Below are 22837 nucleotides of genomic sequence, written 5' to 3' on the forward strand. Positions count from 1 at the left end.
AATAAATTCATTGTAATAATGGATAATAATGCAAATAAACCCAAAATGTGTTTATAGAAATATATAAATAAATAAATAAATACACATGCTGTGCTATGTAGAATAAAGAGTTAAATACTGAGGAAATGTACTATCTAACATAAACTGAATTTAAATTAATTGTGTGAAATCTAACTTTATAACCATGTGTTATAACTAACCCTCTGTCTGTTACAACTTGCCCGCAGGTGGGGTAAATAGTAACATTTTTACTCCTGGCACTTTGGCCAATACTGCACAGGAACCATAGGTCCAGCGATCATACAGCCAGTGCTCATTTGTAGGAAAGGCTTGTATGTTGTTGGTAAAAAAAAAAAAATGGTTTGTCTAATCTGATTACTTCTTTGGTCATAACCAAAAAGTGTTACTTTGTGCTCCGTTCTCCCCTAATAATATATTGATCAACAAGTGCTGAAACGTGCCGGAGTGCGATTGCCCCCCTCCCCTCTCCCCCGCCCCCTCGGTCTGCCCCCAGATTGCATTTTTTACCTACCAAACCTGAGCACGCTATCGTCACTGATGATGCGAATATTCAGTTTAACTGAAAGAGAAGCTCTCTCGCTCAGCACGGTGGAGATTGCTTGGCTAAAGCGTTTTAGTCTGTTGGGATTTAGTGACACAGTGAGATATTTTTATTCACAACTTTTGACGTTCATAAATGATCATAAAAGACCTCGTGCTGCAGGTATTAGGAGGTTTGCTGATGGTGCAGCTGACATGCAGTGAGGGGTTTGCGTCTTTATTTAAAAAGTTTGTGTTCATTGAACAGTAAGATGAAATGGGTCATGTATGGGAAAGGGATGTATGGGGTCGCCACAGCGGAATGAACCGCCAACTGATCCTGCAAATGTTTTACTCAGCAGATGCCCTTCCAACCGTAACCCAACACTGGGAACCACCCATGCACACTCATTCACACACTTACACTATGGCCAATTTAGCTTATTAAATTCCCCTATACCGCGTGTCTTTAGACTGTGGGGGAAACCGGAGCACCCGTAGGAAACCCTTAGAACACAGGGAGAACATGCAAACTCAACAAAGAAAAGCCAACCGACGCAGCCGGGCTCAATTCACAGACATTCTTGATTCCTAATTAAGTCACTGATATTATTCTTATGGTTTGTCAAATTTCAAAAATTTGAGTTCTTGTTACAAGATTAAAACCTGACTGATTTATCTAAACAGTTTGTAGCTTTTCAGTGACGCTTATATCTATGTAAAAACACTTGCATGTGTCAGTATCATTAACAGGCAGCTTGTGAAATGCAAAGTCAATTTGTTTTTGTTTTGTTTTTTTCTATGATACCATGCATGAGGATGACTATGGAGGTACTGGGGGCTTGATCAGCTGTCTTTAAGTGTCTTGAAGCTGTTATTGAGCCACACTGCCACCTACTGTGAGGTTTTAACTTGTAATTGAGGATGGTTGTGATCTCTGTCCAAACCCATCTCCTCAATCAAAGCCCTCAGATGGGGCTCGGCTATTCATTATGCTGACATGCTTGCCAAATTTGGTGAGATTTACAGATTTTCCTGAGGGCCTTAAGAGAGGAAACCTAATTTGTTTGGACCTATAACAGCATCAGTCTCAAAAGCTAAACAAATCTCTCAGTGCAGGAACCCGACTGGATGGCGTCTGGCTGTCCGCTCCAGTGACCCATTTTGACATCTGCTGTGCTCTTTCTCTTCTAGACATCGACGAGTGTGTTATACGAACTCATAACTGTGGGATGGGCTTCCAGTGTCAGAATACTGATGGTTCATTCACGTGTAAGCCGAAACAACGCTGCCTCACAGGCTTCACTCAGGACTCACATGGCAACTGCATTGGTGAGAAAGACCTTTAGAATCACTTAGTGCCCCCTAGTGGACAGATGCGTATTGTCATGTAGTCAAATCAATTTTGCTTGAAAATACTCTTTATAAAATATTTATTTCTAAAAGTACTGACTCTAAAATAGTGCACCTGTCGTGCTTTTTTGAAGTATTACCTTTCATGCTGTGTTTAATATAGCTGTTTGTGAATGTAAAATGCCTGAAAGGTTTTAAAGATCAAATGCATGGTGGATAGAGTTGTTGCCTGCCAAAAAAAATATATATAAACTGCCTGATCTGGGTTATAGTTTTAAACAAATTTGCATTGTCAGTGTATGTTCTTCTTTGGCTGCATGCAAACAGCATGGTCTTTGACGTCAATAGGTTTGACTTGTAGCCAGATCGATTTTGCTTAAGGCCTTGTTGCCATTTTTTGCTTGATTTGCATTGATTTTGCCGATTTTTCTCACTTTCTCTTAGACATTGATGAATGCAGCAGTGTGAGAGAACCATGTACGACTGGCTTCAACTGCATAAATACTGTGGGCTCCTATACCTGTCAGCGCAAGATCATCATGTGCAGTCGAGGTTACCATTCCAGTCCAGATGGAGCTCGATGTATTGGTGAGGACTATATAAATGTGCAAACATACAGCTCTGGACAAAAAAAAAATCAGAGCACTTCTTAGTTACTATTGGTTCTGTGCCATAGGTACAGCCAGACTGAATATGTTTGCCATATAATATATCTAGTAAAAGACAGAAAATATTACTGAACAAACTGTACTGTACATAAATCATTTTCATATTAGTCAATAATATTACTGTAATTAATTTAAAAACTGAATAAATATAGATTTACACACATTTACTCAAGTAAATAAACAGAATTAATGATGGGCTAAAAATCAGAAATGCAGAAATCTGCGGAATTCTGCACGTGCAGATTCCGGGTGGGCCTATTGGTGTGCGTTTTGAGTACAGTGTTAATTTTGTGTTTTAATGAATAAATTACTAATAGATAAATTTTGATTTTAAAATTTCAAATAAAAATAGGGTCATTTAGAGCAACTATTTGCAGAAAATGATAGTAGGTCATCATAAAGTGTTTCATAGTTTCAACTCTTATTGGAGCTGATATATAAACTCATAACCAGTGTTGGACACTTTCCTTTAAAAGAGAAATTATAGTTATTAGTTACTCACCAAATAATATCGAAAGAGTTAGTAACCGAGTTACATAATTATAAAAGTAACTAATTGCCAAGGAAATTAACTAATGCGTCACTTAAAGTAAATCTAATTTGTCAAATGACTATAAAATAAATATAAAACATTGGTCATGTCCTTAACTATATATCTAGATATTATTTTGTTTAATTCTGTCTGAGTAGTAAGTGTTTGTGGTGGAGAAAAATCAAGTTTTAGTTGCTTTATCTGTAAGCTTCATCTTCTTTTTTAGCAGCAGAGCTCACATTATCACCTGCGTTCTAAGCCACTAATTTTGTGGTGGCATGTGACATGCTTCATTAGATTAGAATTACTTGTCAGTGACGCAGAGAGACTCTTTTTCCTGGGCTTAAGTTGCACGATACATAAACATTCTTGCTTTTTACCTCAATGAGGGAAAAGTAGTGCTTATATTTCCAGTTTGCAAAAGGTACCATTAAACTTTCTGGATTTGCCATTGTTCATTGGTGTGTGTGACTGACTGTGCAAGCAATTGTGGGTGAACAACAGTACTATTCCACCTATAATTGGCAAACAATGGAAATGGACTCTATCTAAGCCAATCATCACATTCTCAGTTACCCCATGTTCACCAGACACATCACTGGTTCATCATCACTGTTTGGTTATATGTCCTGCCCCAGCCCTGAGAACGCGCACACCCCAGAGAAAGAAAGGTTTTATGGCTGAGAGAGACGCTGGTCGCAAGAAAACGAAGAACGCCCTCGGAAGATCGCGAGGACACAGAACGCATCCTGTGAGAAATGGGATGCTGCGTTCTACCTGATGGTCACGTAACCTTCACAGATTTTTAACTGAAATTTATTTAAACATTACAGCATTCATACAATAATGTATTGTTTTTCCCCTTTTCAAAATATATACAAAGCATAAAAACATTATAAATATATGTTGCCCAATGTATATAAAACCGATTTTAATACAAATTTCAGCAAATAAACACCCTTATATTTATCGTTTGATTTAGGGAAACTCCTGAGACAAATAAGTGATATCTCTGAACTTTAATAATAAATAATTTAAAATGCTGCACTTCCCATATCCAGTCGCAATGACTTCTAGGACTTCTAGAGGAAGTTCGGTGCTCAAGTCTGCATCGGTGCATCTTCGATATCAACTCATCCAGGAAGTTTCATGTGTCCTCTGTTCTTGCTGTCTTGAGTATTGGAACTGAACTTTGGCGATGAACTTTAATGATGACGTCACACGATAACACGAGGACGCAAGACTGCTGAAGAACGCATATTGAGAAACAGCCATGGTCTTGTTGAGAGTTGGGCATGTTTATTTTGGTGCTGTCAAAAATATATTTCTATTATAATTAAATGCTCTTTTTTTTACTTTCTAGATCTCTAAGATACTTGAAAGAAAATCTTAAAAATGTATAATTCTTTTAATTGTTTACAACCTCAAAAAGTTTCAAGTGTCCAAACATAATGCTGGCTGCACCACAAATAGTTTTTTGTACATGCTCCTTTTTGTTTTCTTTTTCTGGTAGCATAGCTGTACTCATAAAGTCTGCAAAAAGCAGTAAGATTATTGAATGTGATGTGCAGATGTGGATGAATGTCAGACAGGCACACACCGCTGTGGAGAAGGCCAAATCTGTCACAACCTGCCCGGCAGCCACCGCTGTGACTGCCAAACCGGCTACCAGTACGACACCATCCGCCAGCTCTGTGTGGGTGCGTATCAACACACACAACAAATACACAGCCCAAAACACATCTGTTCTCAAATCAGCAAGTGCACCCATGGCTTGCTGAGCACAACTTGACTTCAAAAAATGACCCTACAATAACTATGCAATTTTGGTGCCACTATAGCATCACCCAGCGGGATTGCCAAAGCACTCACTATTTTTAAAAACTGTTCCCCTGTTGTTACATTTCACAGTGTTACATGCATAAAGATGTTTGTGAATGTTTGAAAAAGACTAACAGCACAGTAAATGTCTCCCAAAAGATAGAGCTGATTAGGAACTGACTGAAAAAAGCAACACAGGCTCATTCTGAAAACTTAGTCCCGTGGACGTTTCTTGAGACCGCAAATTATGCAGCCGGAGGTACGAATGGCTGGGATGAGTTTGGTTTTTGAGATGTCTTGTAGGTGATAGACCAATCACAAGTAAACTGGGCCAACTACTGACCAATCAGAACAGAGTAGATTGAAGCTTGAAACAAAAAAAGCTTTGAATCAGTTGAACCAGTTGCTTTGGAAAATGAATAGCTGCTTCAAAACAGCATAAAAAACAATGAAATCTCAGGGCAAATATAAATAAATACAGATCTTACACTGTAAACATACACATTTACAATACTTTGTACTTTATGCAGTAAACCTTTTATTAAACGTTTACAATTAGGCATTAAGCAAACGCTTTTGTCTAAAGCGACTTACAATTGAGGAGGCATTCAGCAATTCAACAAGAAGAGGCAATACACACAAGAAGTGCTAATTGCACAAAGAAACTCTTTGTGCTCAGGGAATTAAGTGCTAGCGTTGAGGGAGTGTTTTTTTTTTTTTTTTTTGAGAGAGAGAGAAGAGTGTTTCTGGTTTGTCAAGCCCACTCACCTGTGTGAATCAAACTTCATAAATGCACAAGTTTTCTTTTAGATGTGGTGATGTTAAGAAAGTGTCTGGTGCAAATGTGCAAAAACTAGTGTCAGGTAAAGTGTCAGAGAGATCAAAGAGTGTTTCTACAGGTGGTTTGTCAAGCCCACTCACCTGTTTGAGAAAGTGTAACTTATCAGATGCAATTAGCTGATCATCTAATACCGTTAAATATATGCACCCAATCCCAAATCTACCTCTCGTTTTGCAGGGGTAGGGGTGTCCCAATTTTCTTTAGCTTACAAGTTTAAGGCTTAGGAGAAAGGGTGAATACATCCTTTAAACGAAGAATTTTTCAGGACCACACTTGAAACCAAGGGTTAAGAAAATTTCCTGGAATTCACCAGCCACAACGGTAGATAGCTACACCCGTAAGTAAGGAGATCCACAAATTAGTGTTTTTTGTCATTATTACGAAGTTTTCCAACAAACAAACACATGTTTTAATATATCCATAATCACTCGATGTTACTCGAATACCCGGTCAGAAAAGTAGTGGCTGGGAATGAGCTTTTTACAGTGTCTGCTGTAATGTCAATGTTGTTCTTGGTGTGTTTACATAGATAAATATGGCCGCTGTGTTAAATGCACAGTATTACGATCGTATTGCCACATTATATCAGTATGATAACATAAAATATGCCTTCATTGATTTCCTGAAGATAAATACTCAAGAAGAAAGCAGCTGGATCGGTCGCGAACAGTCGCGATCGTCTGATCTCATATGAAGTAAGAGATCATGATGACATATGATGTCGTGTGCAGGTGCTGTAGTGCTGTCCCAATTCTTAGGGGTTAATTTTGAAGCCCTTCCCCTTTACACTCAATTTTAAGAGGTAAAGGGGAAGGACAGGTGAAGGGGTAGGGGTACAAAAATAGAATTGAGTTTGGGCCTTAGTGTCTATGCAGATATTTGAATAGTTTTGATTGTTTTATGATTGTTCAAATCTACTTTTATTCCTTCTATTATCATGTCTTCAAAAAAACATCTGAAAAAATAAACTGGTCTGGGATCAGTTCAGAAATTTGTCTGCTAACATAATAACGCCTTGTGTGCTAAAATCATGTGACTTTGGCAGTTTGATACATGCTTTAATCTACTCAACATAGGCTCATTCTGAAAACGTCCCCCTATATACATTTCTGGAGATCGGGAATGATGTAGCCATAAGTATGTTTGGCTGCCTTTCATCTTTAAAACAAATGCTATGGGGCGGTAAGACGGTAAGATGGTTCCTTTTTGCGCTTACAGCTGGTCACTTACCTTCATATAGACGGCTTTCCCACTGTTACCAGTTTGTCCAGTAGCTTGCCATGTATGGCGGCAGACTTGAGATGCATTTAATGACAATGGGGTTCGAGTCCAGCGAAGAATGGTTTCAGAAAGAGTTTAGGACAAAAGCAGAAGCCAAAAAAACAACACGTAAATAGCAGGTTGAGTATGTGGTGAAAACTGAAAACATGGTAAAAATCCAGCTGCCGTGAGAGCTTTGCTTTTTCTGGATTGCTTTTAAAAACACTATTGATTGGGTGTAGGGAAGGAGGAGGGTGGGTCAGTCCTTCGGTCAGTCAGTTAGTTAGTCAGTCGTCAGCGGCCCCTGGTGTATTTACATGTGAACAGCAGGTGCAAATGGCACAAGAGAAATTTGAGATTTAAATAAACGTTCATTTATTTTAGTGGGACATATTTGGCGCTCTCCAGAAATGTCCAGTATATACAGTAGCAGTACATTTTCAGAATAAGCCTGGGTTGAAAGTACTGCATCAAATCATAGGATTCACAAAGTTTTTGAAGAGAATCCCATATATCCTGTACTTTTTTTTTAAATTGCACATTTATGTACCTTGTTGTGGAATCAGAGTATAGAAACCTAGAATAACCACAGTTTGAATCCTGTTTACTTTTTATACCCTTCTTGTATTATAGCAACTTTACTGTATGTGTTTTTGTCTGCTGGCAGATGTAAATGAGTGTTGGCGGTACCCGGGCCGACTCTGTGCCCAGACCTGTGAAAACACGCCAGGCTCGTACCAGTGCTCCTGTACCACAGGCTTCTCCTTGGCCTTTGATGGCAAGAACTGTGAAGGTACATCCATTTGCACTGGCAGAATTGAACACGGATCAGTCTGCCTGTGCTCAGACAGTATGAATGTTCTCTCTTTCCAATTAAAGCAAGACACAGATCGAGTGGAAAACCAAAAATAGACAAGTAAGCTGTCAGCCAGGTTGTTTGCTACTTTTTTTTTTATTAGTCCCATCATGACCAGATCCCTTCATTAATTCAGAGTTTATTTCAAGGACATGGCGGGTAACAGCCTGAGGGATTATGTGTTAGGTGACTTTCAATTTGGTTGCAAGGGAACAGCAATATTTTCATTCATTCATTCTCTTGTCGGCTTAGTCCCTTTATTAATCCGGGGTCGCCACATCGGAATGAACCGCCAACTTATCCAGCAAGTTTTTACGCAGCGGATGCCCTTCCAGCCACAACCCATCTCTGGGAAACATTCACACACACACTCATACACTACGGACAATTTAGCCTACCCAATTCACCTGTACCGCATGTCTTTGGACTGTGGGGGAAACCGGAGCACCCGGAGGAAACCCACGCAAAGGCAGGGAGAACATGCAAACTCCACACAGAAACGCCAACTGAGCCAAGGATCGAACCAGCGACCCAGCGACCTTCTTGCTGTGAGGCGACAGCACCACCTACTGCGCCACTGCCTCGCCACAGCAATATTTTATTTAAAAAAAAAAAAGTTTTAAAAATGCCCTATTTATGTAATTTAGGACTATTTATTAATGTTTTTTTTTTGTTAGAATTTACAGCATTTTATTTGTAAATTGAATATGAAAGATGAAACCTTTAAAATTAGTCTTCTTACATTTATTAGTGACCTACACACTTTTATTTTATTTTATCTCATTTTATTTATTTTTTTTATCGTATTTATTTATATATTAATTTTATCTTATTTATTTTATCTTATTTTATCTTATTTTGGGGCGAAGTAGTGGCGCAGTAGGTAGTGCTGTTGCCTCACTGCAAGAAGGTCACTGGTTCGATACTCAGCTCAGTTGGCGTTTCTGTGTGGAGTTTGCGTCGGTTTCCTCCGGGTGCTCTGGTTTCCCCCATAGTCCAAAAACATACGGTACAGGTGAATTGGGTAGGCTAAATTGTCCGTAGTGTGTGAATAAGTGTTTGTGTATGTTTTCTAGAGATGGGTTGCAGCTGGAAAGGCATTTGCTGCGTAAAAATGTGCTGGATAAGTTGGGGGTTCATTCCGCTGTGGCGACCCCAGATTAATAAAGGGACTAAGCCGACAAGAAAATGAATGAAAGAACTATCTTATTTTATCTTATTTTATTTGGTCTGATTTATTTATTTATTTTTTATTATTATTTTATTTTATCTTATCTTATCATTCAGGTTTTGAGTAGATTTACTAGATTTATCCTACATATTTGCACTGTTATAACACTTGCCAATGTACTCAACGCTGTAATTTTCTATGCGTGTTTGTACATGCAAACAACATTTAATCCAAAAACCATGTGTTTTCTATGCTCTCTCATAGATATTAATGAACGTGACAACAATCCCTGCCTCATTTATGTCTTTTAGGACAATTTAATTTTTTGTTAGAATTTACATCTTTTCATCTGTAAATTAAATATGAAAGATGAAACCTTTCAGATAAAACCGTCTTATTAAATTTATAAGTGACCTACACAGTTATATTTTATTTTATCTTATTTTTATTTTATTTTATCTTATTTTATTATTTATTTATTTTATCTTATCTTTTCTTCCCCTATTTTCGTTTATTTTGTTATATTTTTATCCCCTAACAAATATTTCCAGGTTTTGAGTAGATTTGCTAGATTTATCCTGCATATTTGCACTGTTATAACACCTCGCCAATGTACTCAACGCTGTCATTTTATATGCGTGTTTGTGCATGCAAACAATTTTTGATTCAAAAACCTGTGTTTTCTGTGCTCTCTCATAGATATTAATGAATGTGACAACAATCCCTGCAGTCAGGAGTGTGCAAACATCTACGGCTCTTACCAGTGTTACTGCCGAGCAGGCTACTACCTGAAAGAGGACGGCCACACTTGTGAAGGTGAAGTCACACATCGTTGTTTGATTAGATAAATAACTTTTTTGTTTTACAATTTGGCTTGCTTTCTAATATTTAAATGTATTAATAAATATGTCAGTGATTATTATTATAATGATTATTATTATTATTATTATTATTATTATTATTATTATTATTATTATTATTATTACTATTATTATTATAATTATTATTATAATTATTATTATTTCATCAAATATGTAATACTTTGCATACATTTCAAGCACAAAAAAAAAACTAAACATTGGATTTAGTGAGGTGTTTTGTTTTGTTTTGTTGTGAGTCAATGGTTTTTACAAAGGAGATTGTGGGAATATCTTTGTATCATTCATTTTTATCACTCACTTCATAAAAGCAAGGAGACAAAACACATTTTCATAGTTCTTGGTAGAAGAAATGTTGTTTATAATCAGGTAAATTATGTGCAAGTATATTTATTTTCTGTAAAACCTGTAAAAACTGTGAAGTTTGATGTACTGCATGTAAGTGCTGCTGAAGTATAAATATGGAAAATATGAACTCTATGTAAAATCTACAGACAAAAATTGTGATTAAAAGTTTTGTTTGTTTTCTTTCCATAAATCTTAAAATAAAAAAAAATAATAAAGCAGTCTATGAGAAAAGCTAAAAAGCACCAAATCACAAAATGGCATGAAAGAACAGTGTTTTGCCCGGCAGTATCTCACCCTAAAGAGATACAGTGTGGTGTTTTCTTAATCCTTATTCAAATTGTGTCTTCTATAAATGAAGTATCGAATCAATTGATCATCTGTTGTCATATGCCCATGTTAAAGTGTTTTACATCAAAATGTAAGTTTAACAGATTTTTCCATGTGTGATATAATTTGTTACTTTTCTCATGACAAACATAACGTAGAGTTTATAGGCAATTTATTTATTTCATTGGGTAAATATTATATTCACAAATGTAAATTTTCTTCATCATTACATCATAGAATTTTCTTTGTGAGTTAAATTGTTTAATTACTACTTTACAAAATGTTTATAGCAAAAAAAACTGTGAAATTTTATAAGGACTTTGTAAATATTATTTAATTTGATAGTTTGCCTTTGCACAGTATTTATTATTGTATTATATTATTATTTTAATTTATTTATATATAATTTTACTTGTTTATTATTGTACTTGATGTCACCCATTGTTTCGGTTAATATGATTGTATTGTTAAAATACAATTAAATTAATTAAATAAATAAATAACTTTTTTATTTATTGTGCTTTGACACAATCTACATTGTAAAAGCGCTATACAAATAAAACTGAATTGAATTGAATTGTACAACTTGAAATTGAATTAAGACAAGGAGTATGCCGATTTTAGTCGCATTATTAAAGTGCAGTACAGACATGTAAACAACTTAATTAAACTCTAACTGTCGTTTAAGATTTTCGGCACATTTTGTGACTGGACAGTCTACACAAACATGGCTGTTTAACACTATTCTGTGCACCTACCGAATCAGTGAAGTACCACAGAAACACATCGCAAAATGCAGAGTTTTGTTTTCTTATCATTCAGAAACACATCGCAAAATGCAGAGTTTTTTTTTTTCTTATCATTCAGCGAGCGATATCAAATTCCATTAAAACTACACTCTTCCAGCAGTCCGTACTCCATACTCACATACCCCACACTCAAATGTTCCTGAATGAAAGTGAAAGTGCCAAACTGCAGATAAAAAGGCGACAAATTAGAAATGGTACACCCAAAATTACATGAAACTCTGGAGGAAATGTGTATAGTGTGGTGACGCAATGATGTTAATCGATTTATGTGCTATAACATGTAAAATGGGATCATGAAAGGAACATTCAAAAAGCAACTCATGTAAACACCTTCATCATGTTATTGTCTTATTCATATGAGGCAAATAATTTGATTACTGATGTCCATGTAAATGTAGTCGGTGATGTAGTTTGTTGCGATGTTCTTTTAAAAGTGTCTAGTGTTCTCCCTGATTATGTGCTGTTATTTCTCTTCTAGATATTGATGAGTGCTCACAGAGCATTGGAAACCTGTGTGCGTTTGAGTGTGTGAACGTGCCAGGGAGCTACACATGTGCCTGTCCTCCTCATGGTTATTCAATGTCAGCTAATGGACGCACTTGTCAAGGTAACACTTACGTTTTTGCTTTATCTTCTGTATAAATAAAGCCTCAATGTGTAAGACCAATTGTTCAGGATTTGTCTTTTGATTGGACTATAAATCATCTTAATATGTGGTTGTGTTGATATTGCTGATAATGTTTTATTTTATATACTGCATCATGCTTTGTTTTATGTTGCATTAATGTTTTTTTTCTTCGTAATGTTTTTGTTATTTTTATGATTAGTGTTATTTTTATAGTTAGTTTTATGTTGTTATGTTGTTTTATATTTTGCTTTGTTACAATATCTTGTTGTTTAATTTGATATTTTGGTTTTTATATTTTGTTATAATTATGTAAACTTTTCTGCCAGTGTCAGACTGGCAGAAAATGTAATATAATATAATATAATATAATATAATATAATATAATATAATATAATATAATATAATACAGTATAATAAAATAAAATATAATATAATTAATATAATATAATATAGTATAATATAGTAAAATAAAATATAATATAATTAAGTATAATATAATAAAATATAATATAATATAGTATAATAAAATATAATATAATAAGATATAATATAATACAATAAAATAAAATATAGTAAAATATTATATTATATTATATTATACAATGAAATACAATACAATATAATATAATATAATATAGTATTATAAAATATAATATAATAAAATGTAATATAATATAATATAAAATAATATAATATAATATAATATAATATAATATAATATAATATAATATAATAATAAAAAGGTGCGCAGTGGGTAGCGATGTCGCCTCACAGCAAGAAGGTCACTGGTTTGAGCCTCGGCTGGGGCAACTGGCGTTACTGTGTGGAGTAGGCATGTTCACTCCATGTTCGTATGAGTTTCCTCCGGGTCCTCCAGTTTCCCCCACAGTCTAAAGACATGCGGTACTGGTGAATTTGAAAAGCTAAATTGGCCATGGCTTATGTGTGTGAATGCGAGAGTGTATTGGTGTTTCCCTATGTTGGGTTACACCTAGAAGGGCATCTACTGCGTAAAAAATATGCTGGATAAGCTAGCAGTTTATTCCACTGTGGCGACCCCAATTAATAAAGGGACCAAGCCACAAAGACAATGAATGAATGAATAAAAAAATAAATATAATATAATATAATATAATATAATATAAAATATAATATAATATAATATAATATAATATAATATAATATAATATAATATAATATAATATAATATAATATAATATAATTTCTTTCTGGAATCCCTCTATAAAAAGCAAATTGAACATTTGACTTTTTTAAATTTCTATTTTTTCTGGACAATGTCTTTTTTGTGTTTTACACAAGAAAGAAATACAAATGCATTTCAAACGACACAACAACGAAACGACCAGAATTTTGTGATGAACTATCTCCTCTCTTTAAACTGTGGTTCATTTTCCACCCAGCACCTTTCTAAAGCCAAATGCTACAAACTCAATTTCAAGCCTTAATTTCTCTAATTGGCACATTGAGTTGCGAGGAGCTAACCTCGGGTTCATCACTGTGTTGCTCAGTGTCCTCCATCTCTCTCTGAAAGATCACGAAATTGACGAAACTCCCTCAGGCTCTCAAGATAGAAAAGTCGATGAGAGGTGAAGAAGAGCCTGTACATGCTCCCGGAGGTTAGCGCTAGCGTGCACCAAACGAATTAGTCTGTAGATTGGAGCCGGCGAGCTGTAACGAGGACTTTGCTTTTGTAAAATGAGATGCATAATTAATTACTTCTGGAGGGGCCAAAATTGACTCCTAGCTGAATGAAGCCTGGCGGTTTAGTCACCACAGACGTCAGTCGCCACTTCTAACACGGCTGGAGTTGATTGGAACTGGGTAAAACGTAACATGCGCTGCCATTCAGATATCTATTCATGTAATAAGGTCTTACATGGTTTGCCATTGAATTTCCATTTACTATTTTTTAATATAAGAATGGAGAATGAAAGGAATATTTAGGAAAGGTATAGTGAAATGAAAGTTTCAAGAGATCTCAGAGACTATACTCGATTGAACTACTTAGTTGTTGTCTTCTCTATTGTTCTCAGATATTGATGAATGTGCCATTGGATCGCACAATTGCTCTGCCTCCCAGACGTGCTTCAACATCCAAGGAGGCTTCCGTTGTCTGTCGTTTGAATGTCCTGACAACTACAGGAGGGTGTCAGACATGTAAGTATGGCCCGCTGATTTTCTTCACAATCACATTTATCATGCAGAACACATGTGGGCTCCAACAGAGAACCTGCCAGCTTGGTTGGACTCTGTCCAGCTTACCACAGTAATCAGAAGTTTTAGGCTGCTCGATGCATGAAATTATAGCCAAGTTAACAGCAGCGGAATACGATTGTCAGCCCTCTGTTTGAGTTATTAATACGCTTACATTGTATCTGCTAGTAAGAAGCTATGGTCTTTAGGGTCCTTGTTAGCGTGCCTACCTCCCATTCTGGAAATAAGGTTTGAATCCTGCATTACCGCTGTGACCAGAATGTTAGTGGGGTATAAGCGGAGCATAGGGTTGGTATATTGAAGGCTAGGTAGCTAAAGCTGTGTAGCTAAACCTCACTCTCCTGGCCTTGACAGGCACACTAGCGAGACAGCATTGTGGCACTAGAGACAGCAGTCTTTTATGTCATTGTTAGTTTGTCCATCTCCTATGTTGGAAATGGCAGTTGGAATTCTGTTCTGAGCAGGGTAAGCAGATCCAGATATGTTATGTTGGTGCCGTGACCTAGATGGGATTAAGATATATTAGCAACATATGTTAGAGTTTTCCATTTTAGCATACTTCTTAGTGCACCTGTTTTTTTCAATGCTGGGATTGAGGCATAGGGGATTAGTTAAACAAAGGCTAGCTAGCTACCCAGCAAATACACAACATCATAAGACGTTAATATTAGGTTTGATTTAGGTCATGCTGTCAGGTGATTAAAACTCTAATAACAATGTCAAATTATGTTGATATTGGGTTGATTTTATGTTGTGTTGAAAAGTGACCAAAATCCAATGTCTGATAGATGTCATAGTGGTAATATCCACACAATGTCAAGATGTAACATGATTAGATGTGATATTTGGTTGATTTTAGGTTGGACGTTGGACATTGACGTCGGCCTGATGGGTTCTGACGTCAACCCGATTGCCATTTCCAATATCAAAGTCATAGCTATGCAAGTAATGTTTACTCCTATAATCTAAGGCATACTACATACAAGATGCTGGAACCTCATTTGTTTGAATCTCACTGAATTTGTTGCCACAGACACCACCAGCTGTATTGATAGTTTTCAGTTACGTGACTTGTGCGAAGACTTGCCGGGAAAAAAAAATAATGGGCCGTAATGGCAGCTACACTAAGATCTCCATAGAAATGCACTCCAAACCAGTCATATTTCTATCTGTTGCAAGCTATGAATAATTGGATCAACAAAACGAAAATATGATCACAAACTGTACATACACTGCACCTGCAAGTATTTTCCAACATTAAAAACCCAGAGCTCCAATTCATCAATGTTTACAACTCAATATACAAATGTTTGTTTACAATCAATTCGACAACTTCAGGTATAAACCAGCTATTTTGGTGTGGGAGGTGGGCACTCTAGCAAGGACTCTAAACACTGCAGCATCTAGCATCTGAGAAGCCGAGAAACCCAGAGAAAAAGTAGAGTGTAGATTTGGTAGACAATCTGTCATGCTTGCGCTGCTGTAGACATTGCTATCCATTGTGCTGGTAACATTAATATTGCTAACATTGTGGATTCATTAAAAATACACTGGTCATCTTTTTTAAATTTAAAATTATCACATTTGCTGAAGTGAATACGTTCGACAACTATTAAAGTGTGAAGTGCTTTAAAATGTGCATTTTTTCTGTTTGACGTAATCTCAACTGAAAAATAAAAGAGGGTGGGATTTAGAGTAGCTCCTCCTCCTTTAAAAAACAGCCAATAGTGGTTGAGATCAAGTGCATCAAATGAAAAGCAGATAAAAAGCATCTTGATGAGAGCAGGGTATGTCAGATACTAGAGAGCATTTTAAGAAACTGAAGTTTGGTTAGGTGATGTTAAATCATTGATCCATTTAGGCCAGGGGTGTCCACACTCTGTCCTGGAGGGCCGGTGTCCTGGAGAGTTTAGCTCCAACCCTAATCAAACACACCTGAACAAGCTAATCAAGCTCTTAGGTATACTAGAATCTTCCAGGCAGGTGTGTTGAAGCAAGTTGGAGCTAAGATCAGCAGGACACCGGCCCTCCAGGACCGACTTTGGACACCCCTGATTTAGGCAGAAGACTGCAAGGGGTGTTTGTATCAGTTTTATTTTTTCTAAATGCAAATTTTGTCACTGTTTTCGAGCTCACTTTCTAATTAATACCCTTAAAACTGACAATAGACTGAAATTAACATCTAAAAAACATTTTACTTTCAGGATTTTAACTTTGTTTTCATAGGGTGTTTTCACACCTGCTAAATTTAGTTTGGTTAAATCCCGCTAGAGTTCATTTTCCCTCTTGGTGCAGTTCGTTTGGGCAGGTGTGAACGTAGCAATCACACTCGAGTGCGCACTAAAAGCAGACCAAAAAGAGGACTGCTAGAACCTGTGACCAAACGAAGAACCCTTTTAAACTAACCCTGTGGCGGTTTGTTTATGGTGAGAACAGGATTCGAACTAAAACAGACACAACCGCAAAAAGTACTGCGCATTTTTGGACTAATTCAGCTGCCGTAGTCTGATGCGCTGTGCCATCTTATGTGATTTGGAGGAAAATATTTGTTGACATTGCTTTACCAGCAATTTCAAACAGAGAGAGAGAGAGAGAGAGAGAGACAGAGAGAAAGAGAGAGAGAGGGAAAAACATGATAGATCATTGGTAATATTTCTGGAAAATGAGAATGTCGCAATTTAGCTAAATAATTCACGGCTCCTCCTGAAGTGACTTGCGATGCACCTTCGATGTTTGTTTGTTTGTTTTCAAGCTGCAGCTGCGCTTCATTCTCGAAATGCAAAGTTTGTATAACGTGTCGTGTCACCCTCCATAGTCAAAAAGCGACATTTTATGTCTGCCGGTTTGTTTACTTCATTGGCATTTCCTGCACGATAGTTCTGACCAATCCAAAAGCACTTTAGGAAACACGTTTAATAACATCTGGCCAATGAGTGATGTGGATTTTGTCACATGACTACATTTTGGTTCTTTTCAACTGGTTCGAACCAAAGCAGTGGTGTGGTATGAAAAGGACGCAAAAAGGCAGAAAAATGCTACAATGTATTCTTTGGCGCCCTTGGTCCAGACCAGATGAACCGAACCACAGATGTAAAAGCACCTATAATCAAACATAAAGCAATATCCTTGCTAGGAGGCAAGGCAACATGTCACTAAGCTTTAAATGCATTTTACCCCATTTGCATTGTTTTAATCTCAAACACTGACAGTGGACTCTTTCACAAAATTAATAATTTTTTTCATAATGGTGAAGGTGATAATCACACAGATGTACATACACACTTTTTGGAGTACAAAAACATTTATTGTAGCATCCTACTGGCTCCTAACAGAGCATGGCTTCTGCTATAAGCTAAGGGAATGGAGCCAGATTGCTTTGATTAGGCAGTAGTTCAAACACACACGTCTGGCCAGTGTCAGCACGGCCTGTGATTGGTGGGAACTCCCACTGCTCACCGTCCACCCTCCAGAGACTCTGAGCTGTATCAGAGATTTAACAGCACTGAAGGAGTCAGCTGGGCCAGAGACACTGCATGTGGGTTGTGGTCATTTTAGCTGACAGTATCAATGAATTACTTCAATGTTACCTGTGTATGTCGTGCTGTACGATTTATTTAGTTAATCTGTGAAACAAGATTATCAAGGGTGATTTAGGATGTTACTTAGTGGTTTTTATTGATCCAGTTAAAAAAACAACAACCACTAAGTGTACAGTGTGGCTCATTCAGTGTAATTTTATGGGTTTTCTTTCTCTTTTGTTGCTAATTTATCACTGGGTAGGTGAAAATCATAAATCATATTATTTAGAAATGTAAGCTCACACCTGCTCCTTAATCTTCTGCAAATTTTGAGTTCTTATTCAGCACAAACAGTGCGAGACGAGTTACAAGTTGAAGCTGGATTTATAAATTAAGATGTTTTTTTAGAGCTTAAAGGGACATTTACTCTGCAATCGTTTACTCTGAAATTACAGTAATTACTTTCTTTGTTCTGTTTTGTTAGTTGTTGTTACTGTAAATGTTTTTGTTTAGTTTGTTTTGCATTTTGTTTGATTAGCTTTTTTGTGTTTTGTTGGTCTCTGTTTTTGTTTTGTGTTTTATTGTAGCAGTAACCTAAATTTGTAAACAGGTCTTTATATTTTGTTTTGTATTGTAGTACCATTGACAATGTTTTTTGTTTTGTTTTATTTTGTGTTTTGTTTTTAGTTTTTGTTGGGTTTAGTTTTTTGTTTTGTTTAGTTTTATTTTTTTGTGTGTGTTTTGTAGTTTTTGTTTTTATTTATTTTTTGTTTTGTTTTGTGTTTTGTATTTAGTTTTGGTTTGATTTAGTTTTTTGTTTTGTTTTATTTTGTTCGTGTTTTGTGTTGTTTTTAGTTTTCATATTTTGTTTTTTGTTTTGTTTTGTGTTTTATTTTTAGTTTATTTGTTTGTTTGCTTGTTTATTTAGTTTTGTTTTGTTTTATTTTTTATTTTTTTGTTTTTGTTTTTTTTTTAGTTTTTTGTATAGTTTTGTTTTATTTTTATTACATTTTTTTCTGTTTTGTTTTTAGGTTTTGTTTTGTTTTTATTTTTTGTTTGGTTTAGTTTTTTGTTTAATTTGGTTTAGTTTTTGTTTTGTTTTGCTTTGGGTTTTTTGTTTTAGTTTTGTTTTTAGTTTTTTTTATGTTTTCTGTTTTGTTTGGTTTAGTTTTTTTAGGTTTTTTGTTTTGTTTATTTTTGTTTTGTTTTGCAAGTAATTTTGCAAAATTTCAGAACGGTTCTTTTCATCTTACTATTGTGTCTTTCCAATGATTTTCTTTCTTTAAACACATGCGGTTTTCCATTAAATATAGTTTGCAGAATAAACTCTTTGGGGCCATTACCACAAAATGTGTCATTGTGTTTTAAAATGCAACTTTGTTAATATACCCAGAAGCATCCAACACTTGTCCTGCTTCTAAGGGTGTTTTCACACCTAGACATTTGCTTCAGAAGCTGTCCCATTTGCCCAGTTAGCGCAGTTCATTTGGCATTTGTGAATCCAGCAATCGCTCTCGGATCCATGCCAAATCAATCAGTCCGAGATTGTCTGAATGAGGTGTTCTCAGCTCGATTGAAACAAACTCTGGAGCAAAACAATCCAAAGAACTAACAAACCAGGCTACATCACAGTGTTTTATGGCCATATATACGGCTATATGAAGTAAGAATTATGAGTATGGCGGAATGTCATTCCTACCGCTAAATGTGTTTTGTCGAATACGAAAGTGAAAGCATGTAAAAGCACACTAAGTTCTACTGTTTGGTCCACTGTTTTGGAGCTGACATTGATGAGCAGCACTGGTTATAAAAGTCATCTTAAAAACGCAGCACTCATGTGTTATGTCCCACAAAAGATGTGAGATGTTAGTGTAATAGTCACGCATGTCAGTCAACTGCATGTTCACATGAAAAAACTATGTAAAAGTAGCACATTGTAATGTAATAAAGTGTGTTCTGTGTGAATGGCCCCTTAGACATTGCATTGATCAAAACTCTAACATCTCCATTAATTTCAGACGCTGTGAACGAATGAGTTGCCCCAACTACCAACAATGCCAGACCATGCCATTACGCATCACCTACTACCAACTGAGCTTCCAGACCAACATCGTCATCCCAGCTCAGATCTTTCGAATTGGACCTTCACCCGCATACTCCGGCGACAACATCATCATCAGCATCCCGCGCGGAAACGAAGACGGCTACTTCAGCACACGGAAGCTCAACAGCTTCACCGGCGCCGTTTACCTACACCGGCAGGTTCGAGAGCCACGGGACTTCTTCATCGACGTAGAAATGAAGCTGCTACGTCAAGGAACTTTCACTACTTTCCTGGCCCGCATCTACGTGTTCATCACAGCAAGCTCTATGTGATGTGATGACACCTTTGATTTCGCATGGTGCTAAACTCTTCAGGCTTCCGTCTTGAAGTTGTTTGTCATCTGGCAGATCCTTAAGGCTTCTGTTTGCCTAACGGATTTTTGCTCAGAGAGACTTTGATGGGACTCTCCCACTGGGATCCAACCGCTTGTTTTGAGTAGAGCGAGAACAAACAGGACAGAGCATAGAGACTGACAGAAACATTTGGCTTTTAAAAATCCTAGTTTTTCCTCTTCAAAGTATCAAAAGTACTCTACACCAGATGCTATTTATACCGCACCAATTTATCTTGATTGCCTGAAACTGCTTTTTATAGCACTTCATTACTTTTTCCTAACAACACAAGGTTTCTCCTAGGGGGTTGGCAGAATAGAGCTGAGGTAGAATTAGGGGTTTTGTAATGGCTGTCACAAATCCTCCATTCAACTGCTGTGCCGTTTAAACGTCTAATCATTTCACAGCTCATCCGATACAGCAAATAACTGTATTTAAAAACGTATCTGTGTATAATTCCCACGAGTATACCTCAGTTCACCTCTGCAAACGAGAGACATTGTTTTTGTAATCATTGTTAGCAGTTAAAAAGCTGTATGATTGTTATTATTACTGTTTCAAACGCGCTCCGTTCGTAGCTCTTGGTGCTAATATACGGTTTTGGAAACATTTGACACGCATACATGAAGAGTGTGTAAGCTCCAAAGCAGCACTGAGAATATTGTATTGATAAACGTCAATTTGTATGTCTTTACATTGTAATACTACACCTGTTTTGATGTATTACTGTCTTGAAAATTCATCTCAGGGTTATAGCTTCAAATCATCTCAAGATATGTTGATATCTGATATTAGAACACATTCCTACTCATTATCAAAACATATTAGGTAAACTCATGAAACAACCAAATGCATCAGTATTGCATAAGTATATTAATGCAAGACATATTATCTCCCTTAATGGATTCAGTTCCTCAATAAAGCAACACCATCATTCCTTCTATCTGTGTTTTGGAGTTTGCTTGAGATGTTTGTCACTTCTGTTTGTGATTAAAAGTTAAAGATCGCCTCTTAGCGGCGAACAGAGGAACCACATCTTGTGGCCTGAGGCTGTCTTTGCTTTCAGTGTAATGCTTTAGCTATAAACCCTCATCAAATTTTATGATGATATGATTACACTAGTAATGAAGCATTTTATTGTACTATCAAATGCATTTAAAGTCAACATGGAATCAGAACTGACCCTGTTCACATTTAATTCACATTTCTTGTCTTACAGTGAGCAATTTCTTAGCGTGTTGTTAAAGACACCATGAAATCTAAACTGGCAGTTCTTTTTTTCTTGCAGCATAATTTCTCTGTGCATATTTTTTTTTATTATGAGCCCTTGTAATATTTATTCAAAATTACTTCCCCTCTTTTTAGTTCTTATTGTGGGTTTACTACACTGTAAACCCCAGTAAGCTAAGGTAACTCAAACCATTTGAGGATTGCAACAAATCATTCAAGTTCAAAAAAATAATTCTAATGAGTACTGTGAACTTAATTAATGTCAGCAAACGACGCAATTTGAGCACAGTAAAAGCAAATAAATGAAGAGAACTTAAACCAACTGAGTACTGTAAAACCAATAGGTTAAGGCAACTCAAATCGTTTGAGAAAGCCGATTGCTACAAACCATTTGAGTAAAGAAAAACCAATCTATATGAGGTTTTTATTTACAGTAACTCATTATCTTTATCACTGAGTTCAAAACTCTTTTCAAAGAAGTAGATTTAACTTTCAGTCAATTTTGAGTTAACTACACTCATTTCATTTGATAAAATTGACTGTTGGGTTTTATAGTGTAGCATGTCTAAATCTCACTCTAATGAGAATGATCAATAGCGTTACCAGGGGCTGATTTAACCAAAAAGCGAGGCAAATGGTTGCTAGCCCCCGGGAAAAATAGTGGCCCTAATAAATATTTAAAAGTATAAGTTATGCTTATAAACTATATATTACATTGTTGTAGTATATTTTGTGTGGTTACAAATTACAATTTTAATGTGATTAAATATTATTTAATTTACAATCCAATATAATATTAGGTCCCACTTTATATTAAGTGTCCCTAACTACTATGTACTTACATCAAGAAAATAAATACAATGTACTTACTGTGTTTATAATGGATTTCAGAACACTTGTGGTGCTTTTGAGTTGGGATAGAGGTTGGGTTATGGACAGGTCTGGTGGCATGGGTAGATTTAAGGGTAGGTTAAGGTGTAAGGGATGGTCAACAGTGTATTTACAAATGTAATTACAAAAGTTAATTACAGATGTAATTACATAAATGTATTTAATCAAGCTTAAGTACACAGTAAATACGTGTATTCACACAATAAGTACATTGTAACAAACTATTAACTACTGTGTAAGTACATATTAGTTAAGGCCACTTAATATAAAGTGGGACCGTCCCGACAGCAGAATGAACCGCCAACTTATCCATCATATGTTTTACGCAGCGGATGCCCTTCCAGATGCAACCCATATCTGGGAAACATCCATACATACTCATTCACACTCATACACTTCGGACTATTTAGCCTACCCAATTTACAGTACCTATACTGCATATCTTTGGACTGTGGAGGAAACCAGAGCACCCGGAGGAAACCCACGCAAACGCGG

General features: G+C 36.2%; 1 protein-coding gene across 6 annotated transcripts in view; it reads left to right on the forward strand.

Annotated features, from left to right (window-relative positions):
- fbln2 (fibulin 2) overlaps nucleotides 1–21162 on the forward strand; it is a 246417-nt gene extending 225255 nt beyond the window's left edge. For all 6 annotated transcript variants that reach the window (XM_087273759.1, XM_087273756.1, XM_087273755.1 and 3 more), the window contains 8 exons: nucleotides 1735–1872; nucleotides 2338–2481; nucleotides 4665–4793; nucleotides 7683–7808; nucleotides 9742–9858; nucleotides 11883–12011; nucleotides 14087–14210; nucleotides 19804–21162. In XM_087273759.1, coding sequence (XP_087129885.1) covers nucleotides 1735–1872; nucleotides 2338–2481; nucleotides 4665–4793; nucleotides 7683–7808; nucleotides 9742–9858; nucleotides 11883–12011; nucleotides 14087–14210; nucleotides 19804–20161 — 1265 coding nt within the window. In that variant the 3' untranslated portion in view covers nucleotides 20162–21162. The remainder of the gene's footprint in view (nucleotides 1–1734; nucleotides 1873–2337; nucleotides 2482–4664; nucleotides 4794–7682; nucleotides 7809–9741; nucleotides 9859–11882; nucleotides 12012–14086; nucleotides 14211–19803) is intronic.
- The last annotated feature ends 1675 nt before the right edge of the window (nucleotides 21163–22837 follow it).

The sequence above is a fragment of the Danio rerio genome, chromosome 11 (assembly GCF_052040795.2).
Source record: "Danio rerio strain M-AB ecotype USA chromosome 11, GRCz13ab, whole genome shotgun sequence".
Lineage (NCBI taxonomy): Eukaryota > Metazoa > Chordata > Actinopteri > Cypriniformes > Danionidae > Danio > Danio rerio.